At 30.3% G+C, this 14762-nt stretch overlaps 1 protein-coding gene across 3 annotated transcripts in view; it reads right to left on the minus strand.

The window, feature by feature from the left end:
• Window positions 1-14391, minus strand: part of LOC107445357 (nose resistant to fluoxetine protein 6) — a 55840-nt gene extending 41449 nt beyond the window's left edge. Inside the window, exons 1-6 of one of the 3 annotated variants that reach the window (XM_087159089.1) lie at window positions 14263-14391; window positions 11280-11657; window positions 7250-7437; window positions 4946-5051; window positions 914-1004; window positions 474-574 (exon numbers count right to left, since the gene is read on the minus strand). In XM_087159089.1, the coding sequence (XP_087015215.1) occupies window positions 474-574; window positions 914-1004; window positions 4946-5051; window positions 7250-7437; window positions 11280-11583 (790 nt within the window). In that variant the 5' untranslated portion in view covers window positions 11584-11657; window positions 14263-14391. Of the gene's footprint in view, window positions 1-473; window positions 575-913; window positions 1005-4945; window positions 5052-7249; window positions 7438-11279; window positions 11658-11787; window positions 12093-14262 lie in introns of those variants that run through there. The other 2 variants (XM_087159090.1, XM_087159091.1) reach the window with 2 other exon arrangements.
• Window positions 14392-14762: the final 371 nt, after the last annotated feature.

Consider the following 14762-nt stretch of genomic DNA (forward strand, 5'->3'; position numbering starts at 1 on the left):
TACCCACGCCATTACACTTGCAGGCAACCCATTATAGTGATATAGAAAAAGGATAAAAAAAACTTTTAACTTCCTATGCTCATTTTAGTCGATGAAAATTTCGAATCGGTATAAAAGGCACCTTTTCTGAAAGGTTCAAACATGATCTTTCAAATTGTGCCAACAGTTTCTTCATTTTTCAATAAATTTGTTGTGAAAAGAAAGGTTGTTTACCTAGAGCTTACAATATAATTGCTGCCATATATTTGTTCATCTCCTGCATCCTTGCCTCTAATGATGATCGCTTTTTAGATCATATGCTTTTTACAGTAGTTAATTTTTATTTATTTATGATGACTGACATTGCAGCAATATTTTTAAATAATTAATCTTTTCGAATATAAATTTATGCAATCGTTTCCTAAACTATTTCCTTGATCACTAATTACTCCTCTTAACTCCTTACTCCTCCACATTAATCACTAATTACTTACTTTGCTCCTCTTTTTCTGTACTTTCTACTTTAGTAAATTCTTGTACCAAATGAAGAGCAGTTGCGACGAATACAATCACAAATAGAATAGACAAGAAGAATCTGTAAAATAAATAAATAACCATTTTACGGAAATAAATTTAATGTTATCACCAAGGTAAGAAAAAAACCTGTAGAAGAGTTACAGAATGAACAGTGAGCAGGTAAATATTTAGACTAAAACTTCTCCATGGAGGAATTTTCCATTCAAACTAGCCGGCACTTACGTTACATGTAAAAGAAAAAACTTAAAAAACTTTTTACTTGGGTTAGTTTTGCCAGCAACTAGATTTAAACCTCTGATCAGTCGATCTCGGTGAATATTTTCTGTTAGCTATTGCGAAGATTCGGATATTTCTGCAACAATCAAATCGTGTGAAAAGGAAAAACAGAAATACTTACATAAGAAATAGTTCCGATGTCGTAAATTTTACCGCATCATTCAGTGCTTCACATGTTTTGACCTTTAGATCGAGTCCAAGTGTTGGCATTACTGTGAAAGTAAAAAGAAAATCACGAATTATGCGTGTAAAAAGTATTTTTTATAATATTAGCTTTACCGGAAAGTTCTGTACACAAAAAAACAGTGCGCCAAAAGGGACCCAATTGAATAACTTTTAATCTAATGATCAGATCTTCATGGTCTAAGACTCAATATTAATGATTCAAGTCGGTAATCTCAAATACTATGCTGATTAATTAATGAAGATGATATTTTAGGCTACGAAATCAGACACAATAACGCACTTTCTGAGAAAACAAATTTTTTTCGACGAATTTGATTTTCTGACCCCCAAAATGTTGGGGGCAGCCGCAATCCGGAAAATATGGTCCCTATAGTTAAGTCAGAATTAACATGCCTCTTAAGAATGCCTCTTAAGAATAATTTTACTCTTTGCGTATTTTGCTATATCTCGAGAGCTTTTTAAACGAATTGAAACATTTTTGTACATAATTATAAAATTCGTTTATACAAAGAAAATTCCACGTAAAAAATAAATTGTAGTAAATATTTATTATTCTTTGTTATTTTATTAAAAAATAGTCGAAAAAAAATTTGAATTGCAGGATATGCTTTTTTTTACATAATTTAAAAACATATAAATTAACATTACAACAAAATATTTGAACGAAATCGGTTTTAGAATAGTCATATAATTAAAATTCAATTTCTCAGGGACTATTCTGCCGATTTCACTCAGATTTTGGATTTTGCCATGTAAAATTAATGATGCAAAAAACTTATGAATGTGTAAAAAATGCATACCTAACAATTCAAATTTTTTCCGACTATAAAATAATAAAAAATAATAACTAAAATTTATTTTTCACTTAAAATTTATTTTTCACATCTTTGGATAAACTAATTTTATAATTGTGTGTTTAAAATTTGCTTAAAATGTGTTCGAGATATAGTGAAATAGGAAAAAAGTAAGCATTGAGGAGTCTACGCTCTCCTGAGTAAACCATGGGAACCATATTTCCCAGATCGTGGCTACCTTCTATATTTAGGGGGGTCAGAAACCCGAATCCGTGAAAAAAAGGTATGTTTTTTTAAAGAAAGTACGTTTTTGTGTCTGATTTCGTAACTTAAAGAATCGTCTGCGCTAATTAATTAGCACATTTGAGGTCACCCCTCTTCAACCATTTAGATTGAGTCCTATAACGTCAAGATCCAATCATTAGATCGAAAGTTATTCAGAATAGGTTTTTTGGCACACTGTACATGCCTTGTTTTGCAGTAATGAAGGTTCTTTTATAAAAGAAAGTTGTAGGATATTTACCCTTTTGCCTCAATTGACTAGTTAAAAAAAACACATGATGTAGAGCGCAAAAGTATTCAATATGGCAATCAAAGTATCCGTCAGATTTAATATATATATATATATATATATATATATATATATATACAAAGATGCCAACTTGCTCCGAACAGAAAATATATATTTTAAAGTGGTAGTTTATCAATTGTGATTCCTATTTTAATAAAATCAATTTAGTATTTAATGGATTCCACGACTATTTCTAAATAATTCGCAGGCTTATATAATTCACCACTTTACGAAAACTATGTCATGCTATACCTTTTAAAAAGCAAACAAAAACAGTCAAATATTTGCGAAATTTACTTTGTATTTATATACCGTTATTTTAATTTATTTTTCTGTGTCCGGAGCAGTTGGCATCTCTGTATATATATATATATATATATATATATATATATATATATATATATATATATATATATATATATATATATATATATATATATATATATATATATAACAGTAAATGCCTACCACTCTTATTTTTTTTTTCAAAAATGCACCTTGGCATTCTTACATAATGGTGCGCATTCTTAAATTGACGGAATTTTCCAGCAAACGAAGTCTAAACCAATGCGTGTAAACACTAGGACTAATAATTTTCGGATAAGATAAAATACTGGTCTCAAGAACAAAGTAATTTCCAGACTACCACAACTTATTAACATATCATGTGCGTTAACTTGTAAAAATAATTGACAAATATAAGACTCAAACAATAATAGTTACATGGCAGCCAACTATTACGCTTTTTGCGAAATATTTTACTAAGAGGTAGACAATTAACAACTAAAACTTTCAAGAGATTTTGTAATTTTGCAAACAAAAAGCTTTTCCCCTTGATATTTGAAACAAAGCGGCTTTTAAATCATTTACATGAAATGGAGTGGAAAATAAATTTAAATCAAATTTACAAATAAAATCCTACATTGAAACATTAACTTAGCTACCACTAGAAGAAATTTTCCCAAACAGCGTAGCTCCTTGTTGTAGCTCTATAAAATTTATAATATACCATGAACTATATATAAATCCAAATATAACTTGATACTTCATTAGTGTGCAAAAATTAAGGACGAAATGCAAAAACTGACATAACAAAACAGGCAGTTACAGCGGAGGAAAAGGTCATTGAGAAGACTAACCACGGTAAGGAAGAATAGAAAATTTGCACATATGCACCATGCTGTACCGAAGGGCGAGTCGTAAGGAAATAAAACAAGTTGGCGGTGGAAGCTCAGTAGTTATGTGAATGTTATTGCACGGTATGTAGCTTGTAGTACTTGATATACAACACATCGGGTGGTAAGTTTCCGGTCTGACATACAAATGGGGCTTTGTGCAGAATTAGTATTTTGTTTAGCAAGTCCTAACCTTCAAATGAAAGGTGTCAAAATTTTATAACGATCTGTAGATTGATTTTAAAGTTACAGTGATTTTAATCGAACACCAATTTATATTATTGAAGCAACGAATAAAAAAGAATTTCGCACGTTAGAAACTAAAGTTTGGCTCGATGAGTGTTATCCGGGTTCTTCAGCAGGAAAATTGACCATTATTGACTGGTTTGCTGATTCTAAACGTGGTCGCACAAATGTTGAAGGTGCGCCACGCTCTGGACGCCCTAAAGATGATGTTAATCCGGAAAACATAATAAAAGTCCACAAAATTGTTATAGAAAACCGCAAAGCGAAGTTGCATGACATAGCTAATACTCTAAATATATCAAAAGAGCGTGTAGGCTTTATTTTGCACGAACATTTGTTTATGAGAAAGCTGTTTTCGAAGTGGGTGCCGCGTATGCTTAACAGTTGACCAAAAACAACAACGAATTGATGATCCCGAGAGCTGTTTGACGTTGTGTCAGATACCCCCTATTCACCCGCACCCACCCTATTCACCAGATTTGGCTCCCAGTGACTTCTACTTGCTTGCAGACTTGAAAAAATTTTTCGTGGGTAAGAGATTCAGCACGAATGAGGAAGTGATTGTCGAAACAAACGCCTATTTTGAGGCCAAAGATTAAAATAACTGTAACTTTAAAACCAATCTGCAGATCATTATAAAATTTTGACACCTTTGATTTGAAGGTTAGGACTTGCTAAATAAAATACTAATTCTGCATTTAGGGCGCCATCTTTATGTCCGACAGGAAACTTATCAGCCGATGTGTTAGTTTCTGTCCATGCCAGCTGATAATTCACTTCATCTGAATTTCGCCCTTGAGCAACTTTGACACCCACCGTGTTAGGCACTAATTGTAAGGAAGGCGGTTGGCGGCTATAATTAATTAGTTAGTATAGCTACTAACTTGTACGATCGTTGGGAAAGACTTAACGTGTGATAGTAAACAAACAACTTAAGTAGAGAGAATTTTCTGAAAACTTCACTATCTTTTGAGGATATAACTTCTTTGTATGAGATATATTATAGATATATTTATATTATTGATTTGCTGCTGTCAGTAAACTATTTCTTTTTGTTGTTTCAATTTTTAAAAAAAGTTTTTTAATATGCAGAAAATGGTGCAACTGAAAAACATTTTCCACAAACATTGTTTGAAATTGTGTCATAAGCCTCAATATCATGACAATAAAAAAAACCTTACTTTTCAATAGCAGATTTTGGACATCGTTCCTATTGCATGTCGAGGGTATGCAGATAGCTGTTTGAGGCAGGAGTTTCCTGGAATGTTGATTTGGCTGCAAGAACTTCTGCAATGAATAAGAGTTTTGTTGACTTGATTTCAAAATAATAGGAATAGATGTATGTGTATAACGATTTCCTTAGCCAATAACACGTATAATTTGCAGATTAAATATATGATCATGCATTGGAAACAGATCGTTAACACATTAGATCGCATTTCATGCATTGAAAACAGATCATTAGCACGTTGCCGCAAATGACGGCTACAGCCGTCTGATTCGTAGCGATTTGTAAAGAAATGTCGGCAGCCATCCTGAGAGTTTTTACCATTTGCATACGCAAACCTCTTTTAGTGGAACCGTTAATTACCGTTTCTTTTACGAAACTAATTCCTCCTTCTCATTATCAGATTTCGTAAATGTATCAAGAGCTTGGTGCAACATCTCCACATTACTCCTTAAAAAACTCAAAACGTGCCAGAACAAAATCCTCAGGAAAATAACAAAAGCAAGATGGTTTATCAGAAATAAAAACATACATCGCGACCTCAGCATAGATTCTTTAGATCATCATATTGCAAAGCTAAATTTCAGATTTTTTGAAAAAACCATAATTTGTGACACCGCAGGATTCAACGAAATCTTTACTTTCGAAAACTTAAGAGAAGACGTAAACCTCAGGCCTATGGCAGCTTACTTCAGTGACGTAATTTTATCTAAAATTCAAAATATTTAAATTCCTTTTACTTCAATTGCATTCCAATTACCAGAAAGAACCACCCTAAAGATCAATTTAAGACGAATGGGAAAAAGGCCGCTAACGACCCCAGGCGCCCAGATAAATATTGATGATGATGATGATGAAATGTATCGAGATCCATGAGAATGAAAGATCTAAGAAAAGATTTAAAAATCAACAAGATAGACGAACACATAGCTGAACTATGTGCAAAGTTCTTCAGCGATGCTCTCTCCTGTGATACGTGAACTTTGATTTTGAGCTCATCAAAGACAACATAAAATATAGCCAGGTAACCTATTCGATGGGGTATTGTTCCGTAAATTTTGTAAATAGTTATAAATACTTGTAAATATTTTTGAGCATTTATTATCATGTATTTTACCTATTTCTCTGAGGCTACTGTGTACCTGCGAAGCTTGGAGGTAATACCTCGGGGGGTGATGAAGCAGTCTGACAAAAACCTCTTCTCTCTCCTAAATTTGTTTGTTTAAATCACGCGATTTCATTTTAATTTTTACTCAGTAAATGTTAATGAACCCAAACCTTCACCATTCAATTGCGCTTCGGCGATTTATTATATCATTCCTACTCAGATGAGTTAGTGAGAGCCCCTCGCGGGGCTGATGCTAAGATAACTATGAGTATGAGTAAATGTATCAAAAATTTTAGGAACATGATGCAAACTTGTTCCTGCACATTTTAATTAGTAAAAAAGGAACATCATTAGTACGAAATGATTTGTTAATTGTAATGTGATCCTTCGAGAAAAAAAACTATGTTCCATATAGCAAATAAAATGTAACTTTTTTTATTGGATGAAAAACAAATTTGTTGTGATGAGCAAATAATGATTAAAGCCGTCGAGAGCTTTCATGGAAGAACTGTGACAAAATGTGATGTGATAATTTTTTCTTCCAAACATATGTCTTATTCTCCATTTTATATGGCAGTCATAAAATTTAAAAAAAAAAATGTGTTTTTGAATGAGTTCGACAAATTAAAAGAGTAGAGCAACATATTAGCTCATGAACTCACGGTCAGTCAAAATGGTCTATATACAAAAAACACCAATATAAAAAAAAACTGGTACGTCACATTTGTTGACACCAAGTAAATATTTCGTATTTTTTGAACCGCTTTAGCTTCGAAAAAAATTTATGTTTTGACTTTCGATCCAAATATAAATATTTATGCAAGACAGAATGCAATGCTAGACAGAAAAGAATTGTTTTATTTTTGAAAAATTAATCCTAAAGATTGACAGACGTACTACCACTTTAAAAAAAAATTACTTTAATTTTAAATTAACGTTCCGCACAAGTTGTATTTAAAAGTTTGCGAGAGATGGAATAGGCTGGTTTTAGATAGGCTAAACTTGACCTAACAGTCACGGGTAACAATTGCAAACTCACAGCAGTTATAAAAGTAGCATTGTATTCGCAAAAAAGCATCATTTCATGTTACGACGGAGCCTTCCAAAACAGCCTTAACGCAAGTCAACGTGTATATTTTGCTCGCTTACATTGTTAAAATAATTCGAAAGTCCAACTTTACTATCCAGAGGCAGAACACTAAGTAGGCAGTATTTTCCTTGAAATTGTATTTTGTTTTGCTTCTGAGCAGATACGTGAAGGCATGCATCATAATCTCCTAATGCACCAACTGTTCCTCTTGAGACACCACTTGGAAGTTTCCCATAAGAATCCAACACTGTAAACAAAATCACTCTGATAATTATTTGAATAATGGAATTTATATTGATTTGTATATATATATATATATATATATATATATATATATATATATATATATATATTGTATATTATATTATATTGTAAGGTAGAATAGATAATATTAAAAGAATTAAGAGAGAGAGAAGAATATGGAATATGCTTCAGAAAAATGCTATCACACTTTTTTTTTAAAAAAAAGTCTCATAAAGGTACATTTCCTTTAAAAAATAGCCCCGGAGAACATTTTTTAATTCTGTTGCGCGAGATTTTAAAAACTTTCACATCGCTGATTTCAAATCTGCAATTGGTTTCTCTCTTCAAGCTTCAGTTTTCATGCAATTTAATAATATAGCCAAACGTAGAATTTAAAATTCAGTCGTGAGAATACTAAATAACCACACTTCTCTAGTACGTAGGGTGTGGTAGGAAGAAGGTGATAATACATTTCTATTTATGATGCGATGCAATAAGATCATATGTTTTTTGTCTCAAGTGTTTTTTTTTTCTTTTCAAAGAAGCAGACTTGTGCAAGTACATGTATAAAAATCTATGCGTTTTTTATAAGCTTGTACATTTACACAAAAAAGAAAAAATTTAAAAATACCATTTTGAAGAAAAAAATGTAGCTTTCGGAACAAAGCTAATTTCATATTTAATATCCCCACACCCAAGTTAGGTAAGTACTTGTATAAATGCAGACACTTCAACTATTTGAAGCTATTGTGAATTATTTTTTCCTATTGATAGTGAATTAAAGCAGAATTTTTTAAAAAAACTGGGAACTTAAAAGTTAAGCTATCAGACCCTACATGTATCTGTTTAAAATATTTGTGTCTTGCGATGGACAAAATTTTCTTCAATATTCAAATTTTTTAAAATCTAAATATCCACTAAAATCTATTACTACCACTAAAAAAATATTTTCAGAAACTATCAAAAATCCACAGTAGTGGGAGTCTCTGGAAATGAAAGTAGTGCAACAAAACATTTGTTCCCTAGTGTAATATGAAGTGGCAGCCGCAAACATTATAAAAAAACAAGTTTAATTAAAGTAAAATTAACAAATGAACTCAGCTATAATAAATTTAAAAATGAGACAGAAAACTTACAAAATGTATTAAATAATCTTATAATTAATTTATAAAATCATATTATTTAAGCATAAGCCGTCAATCATAGTTAAGATATGTATGGCTTGTTGTAAAAAAACAAAACTTGAATGATGTGAGCAACTGACAACAGCTTCTTAACCTGTTCAAAAATAATCCATTTTTAGGTCAAAAAATGTTAAAAACGTTTAGCTATACTTTTAAGAATTAACCCTTTTAGAACGAGATTTTCTATTATTTGTGGTCAAAAATAGCGTGGTATACAGGAATCTAGTAAAAAGTAAACTTTAAATTTTTTAAAGAACCTTTTAAACCATGTCTCGTGTTAACAGCAAATAATTTCATGAAATGGCATTTCACATTCCGTTGATTTAACATGCTTTTGATGATTACTTCTGGCTAGATAGATTCAAGAACGTCAATTGTTCCACTTGCTGCGAACATTTTAATAAATCAATAGTGAGGAAAAAAGTAAGAATAAGATTTTCGCCCTCGCTTAAGTCTCACCACCAGCCAATTGCAACTCTACTGGAACACTACAAGTTGTACTCTACATGAGGATTTGAATTTTTGAAACGTAATGCTAAAAAAATAATTTAAAATCAAATTTGTTAAATTAAAAATTACTTAAATTTTGCTACCACTTTAAAATATTTTTTACAAAGTGGAACAAGTTGATATTTGGAGATTTTGAGGTGCGAGCAGTGTTGTTAACTGCCTCGTTTTTTTGCAAAAGTTTTAATATATTAGTAGCGAATTAAATAGTAAATCTTTTAGAAAAATGATAAATACGCTCACGTTTTTAAAGTGTCACCACAAGGTAACTGCTATAAAGTTGCATATCAGACAATACTTTGGATTATTTACATGGTGGAAAAATTACTTAAAACGAAGAATAGATTTTTACAAATTGGTCCACTGTATGAAGCAGGTGAAAGATTATTATTGTAGTTAGTTATTTTAAAATAAAAACAATACCAATCAAAAAAAGGAATTTAAATTTAACATTTTTTTCTCAAATTTCCAATTTTCCTTTAAAATTATAAGAAATATTCAGAAAAAAGTGTGCAAAAATCTTATGAAAAGAAATTTATTGTGGCCAAAACTGTAAGTCAGGCCTCAGGCAAACCCTTTTTGGAAACTGTATTTTATGCTGGTGAAAGTCGGTACATATATTCATTTTTTTATTAGTATTATTCATGCCATTTAAAAAAAGAAAAAATTTGATATCTATTTCATTTTTACTTCTACGCTACTTAATTTCCCTTTAAAAAACAACAAATTCTGCAGCTTTGATTTGATTATAAATCACGATTTTTAAGTTGTCACTATCCTGTAATCCTCCTTTAATTTATTAAGCCTTTATATTATTTCCACAAATTTTTAAGAAGTTTTTCTACCATTTCTCCTATATTATTGTAATTTTATCCAAAAATAAAAACTGAATAATTTCATACCTTTTCCGGCGAAATACACAGTTTTAGATGGTGGGATATATGCAACCCTAAGTACGGCTGATAGCGATAGGTAATCTTAATTGTGTGGTCATTATTTTTAAACTTCAAACGCCTGCTTTAAAAAAAACATGTGTCATGGAAAGGTATGAAATAACGAGTCACCGGAAAAATACGATCCGAGGGTAAAATTAGAGTAATTTAGTTTTGCTACTAACTTTCGCCATTACTTTACATGTTAAAATCTAAGTTCAATTTTAATAAGTATCTTAATATCTGTATGCTATTATAGCTTAGAAACATAGTCTAATAATCCAACAGGCATTTATTCAGGCATATTAATCTTATAATGTGGAAATGTTTGACAAAATTGTGGAAACACTTCCATTCTTATTCTAAGTCAACAATCTTTCTTCTAGCTTCAAATGTTAGTGAAGATTTTACATGACAACTGTCCATACAATTTAAAATATCAAGGTTGAGGCTTTCCGAAATAATGTTTTTTTTACCCAGGCAAAATTCAGATAGAACAAAATGAAGCGAGGGTGTTTATAGTGCTTTTTAAATTCAAATCTTGAACCGATATACCGTCGTCGTCGTTGATTTGGCCGAGGCCTTCAGGCCCCGAAGGGGCCTTTTACCTCTTCATCTTCAGCTTGTTGGTCATTAGTTGCTTTACGTCTTGATGTGGAATCCGATATATATAAGAAATCATTTATCATATTTTGATACTTAGAAATATAGTGGTATTATTAAAGGAATAAAGTCTTTACCTACTACATTCCTTTTGGTCGATGCAAATTTTGCATGGGTAAAAGGACACCACTTCTAAAAGCTTCAAACATGATGTTTAAAACTGAGGTAACAGCTTTGTCATGTAAAATCTTCTAAAAAATTTGCTTCAAAAAGAAAGGTTGTTTGCATAGAAATAGTATTGAAACGTTTTCATAATTATGTAAACTTCTGCTGATTTGTTTTTCAAAAATAATGTTAGTCTATCTACTAAAAAACATTCACTGTTTATGAAGTTTTTTCTCTTTCAAATAAAACATTTCTTCAACGTGATTTATCACTTTTATAATTAATTTATATAATAAAAATAAATAAATAATAAAAATAAGTAAATAATAAAAATAAATAAATAATAAAAATAAGTAAATAATAAAAATAAATAAATAATGAAAATAAATAAATAAATAAATAATAAAATAAATAAATAATAGACATAAAAAATAATATAAATATGAAAGAATTACTTTGCATGGCCCAAGGTTCAGCTTCAAAAATCCCTTTTACAAATTCCACCATATCTTTCACACAGTTCATGCTAATATTATATTTATCTAACGAATTCGTTGAGCTGTGTATAACATACTTGCCAACTTCTTCAGCTAATTTTTTCCTGACATTCTTGTTCATTAAACTGTTGCTCAAAGCCATCGCCAGTAACTGTTCGTTCAAAGTCTGTTGAGCTTGTAGCTTATCAATATCAGGCTTTTTCTGTTTGGCACACACAATGGTCAAAATGCAGAGAACAATAAATAATAATACAATCCTCATATTCCCAATATTTATTTTTTACTGATTACAAGATAGTTTTGAAAATTAAATCACATGTTTTGAAATCATGTAAACTGGAATAAAAAGAAAAAAAAATTAATTATACATACTAATAAATTATTTCAATGAATTATTACATTTCTATGGAAAGAAAATATCAATGCATTCGTTAATAATAAAAATTAATTGAATTATATAACTAACATTAAAACGAAGTTATATTTATTTATGATTCCGTCGTTTCTAATGTATTGGTAACAACATTTCTAATACAAGACATTCATATTTTACTTATAGACTAACGTTTAAACCTACAACATTAGTTAATGTCTAATGGGCATAAATAAATTGCAAAATTACTCTCACCTTTAAGAAAAATTAATGCAATGCATCATTTTTACACGAGAATAACGGGATGTTGAATTGGTAGATCGTGATGCAGATATCATGCAAAATTAATACAGCATAGAATATATCATAATGTCACGCTTGTTAGTTTTAAAGACAGTATTTTTGCACCTGCCACGGATTTGAGGTGAATAGGTTATACACGTGAAAAGTTTTAATTCTGAGACAAAAATTACATTTGTCATGCTAGCCAAGCGAAATTATTTGAAATTTTTTTAATAACAATGACTTTGCATTATCATAATTAAAATTTGTGTGAATAATATAATATTATTAGAATTTATTGTTTGGTTTGAAATTATCATTTCATTTATTACTAGTTGTATAATGTGAATTTCAAGTAGTCTTTTTTTATTTTTAGTCTTTTCAGTTTCAGTCATATCATGATTATTCTACGAAAAATTGCATAGTCTGATTATGAACCTGATGAGGTAGAATTCATTTGAATGCGGTTTTTTTTACTCTCAATGTGTGACGACTGGTCCATACTAACATACATTTTTTCGCAATATTACTTAATTATGCCTTTGATGTTTTTTCTCTTTATTTTTCTGAGAAAAACTTTACCATTTTGTGGTTTCTCGAAAATTACAATGTGCAACATTAAATTAATTTTTGAATTAAATTTTTGAAACTTAGATGGAAAGAAAAACGTGAGAATTTTTATGCATTTTGTATCATTATATGTCGTTGGCAAATTTAAAAATAAGGCTCTTTGAAAACTGCCGACTATACTTTGCAGTGCACCAACACATTAAACCTTGCAATAAACCAATAAATTACAATATTTTCTATTATTTTATTTTAGATTTAATAAATTTGATTCGCAATGATTTTTATGATCACTATATAGAAATTTTTTTAACAAATACTATATAAGACCTGACAAGTCTAGTGTGGAATGTTCTATTTGCTGGTAATCGTTAAAAAAAAGTTGAGTTCGTCTTAGTTAATATTTTGTTGTATACAAGGTGTTCTACAGTTAATATGATCTCAAACAAAAATCTTACTTAATGTTTTTGTTATTTACCATTTCCTTCTAGCAACTCTTTCTTATTTATTTCTGATTCTTTTCACAATGGGGTTCGATCGGTATTGTCCGCCAAACGGTCTGTTAACCCTTTCGAGCCGACTGTCACAAATACGTGCCAGCATAAAACCGTATCAATCAGGGTAAAAAGATAAAACTGGTACTCAAAGTAATTCTTTAGCAATTTATTTGTGGGAGGAGTTATAATTGTTTGATTTATTTAATTCACCATTACTTTGTTCAAAATAAAACTATTTAGTTATACTTTGAATTAACATTGATTATATATATGATTAAACAAACAATAATTAAAGAGAAGGCAAAGTAAGTCTGTCAAATTAGAAACGACTACATTTAAGTTACCGTTTTTTATTTAATTACGTCGTGATCCTGATTTTGTACGAATGTTTTTCTGAATCACCCGTCCCCAAGGAGTTAAGTGAAGAGGTGGTAGGTTCGAATCCCACTGTAACCCTATATGTTTTCTTTGTGATGTCCTTCTCTGTATTGTGCTACCTGTATTTCTACTTGACCAAGGCATATAAGCCTTAATCGAGGACACAAGTCTGCAAATGTATGTTTATTGTACCAATTCAGAATGAGTATTCTAAAAATTAGTAAGAAGTCAGCGAATTTGAAACAAAAGTCGTGAAAATTTTGGTATTCGGTAAACATAGGCAAATGTATATAAAAGAACAAAATTATTTTGTATTTGTCTCATCATTTTAATAAGTATTATCAGGCATCCATAACTTATGCTGGCACAATTTTTGTTGAACTAGAAAATCTTACTGTTAAGAACTAGAAAATTTTGTTAACTATTAACAATGTTTTAGTGGGTCTCATTGAAATTTAAAATATTACAAAAATACATTATATTTAGCCCACAGTTTCATTAAGCTGCATTAGGGCACCATCTTTTACATATATTTGTTCTCACATAGTTATTTACCATATGAAATAGTTGGATTTAATTACGAAAATTCAAACAAATGCAGCAAGAACGTAATTGTTTTCACAGAACAGCGTTTGTAAACGAACAGCAGATGGGCACTCAACCGTTCTGTTAAGTCAATTCGTAAATGAACAAGTGTATCTCCGTTTCAGATTAAAACGAAAGTAGGCATTTTTTGCTTAAAAGTAACTACATAACATAATTAGCACTCTTAGAAAAATTGTAAAATGTTTCCTCGGAGTTTTGAGAAATTCTGAATGCATTATGATTTTTTAAAAAAACTTACTGTAAATGTCCATTGTTCTATCTGTAGTTCTATTTGACAAAGGTTTATCAGCCTGATATGAGCACACAATCCTACAAATGTATGTAACCTCAATACAGCAATTCTTTAAACAATATCAACGAAATCTTCTTATTTAAAAACGTAATAGATGACAAAGACATTAGGCCGATTGCAACATACTATTGCAGTGACGCATCATGTTCTAGACATCAATAATATGTACATAATCTCATCTTCATCATACAAGCTTTAATTTCGTTCAAGTAGAACTTTTTATTCATGTTGAACTTTAATTTTATATTATTCAATGCACTATGGATGATTTTGTAACCACATTGTATATAACTAATAGTCATAATTATGTCATAAAATGATACATTTTCGTAAATAAGTAGATAAAAAAGAATAACAGAAATATACTTCTTGTAAGAAGTTTGTCAAAAATTTAATTGTACATCCCAGGTACAATTCATTTTCTCTCTTTACATTCTCAACATTCT

This window comes from Parasteatoda tepidariorum, chromosome 3 (genome assembly GCF_982258835.1).
Source record: "Parasteatoda tepidariorum strain Cologne lab strain chromosome 3, Ptep-v5.0, whole genome shotgun sequence".
In the NCBI taxonomy this organism is placed as follows: Eukaryota; Metazoa; Arthropoda; class Arachnida; order Araneae; family Theridiidae; genus Parasteatoda; species Parasteatoda tepidariorum.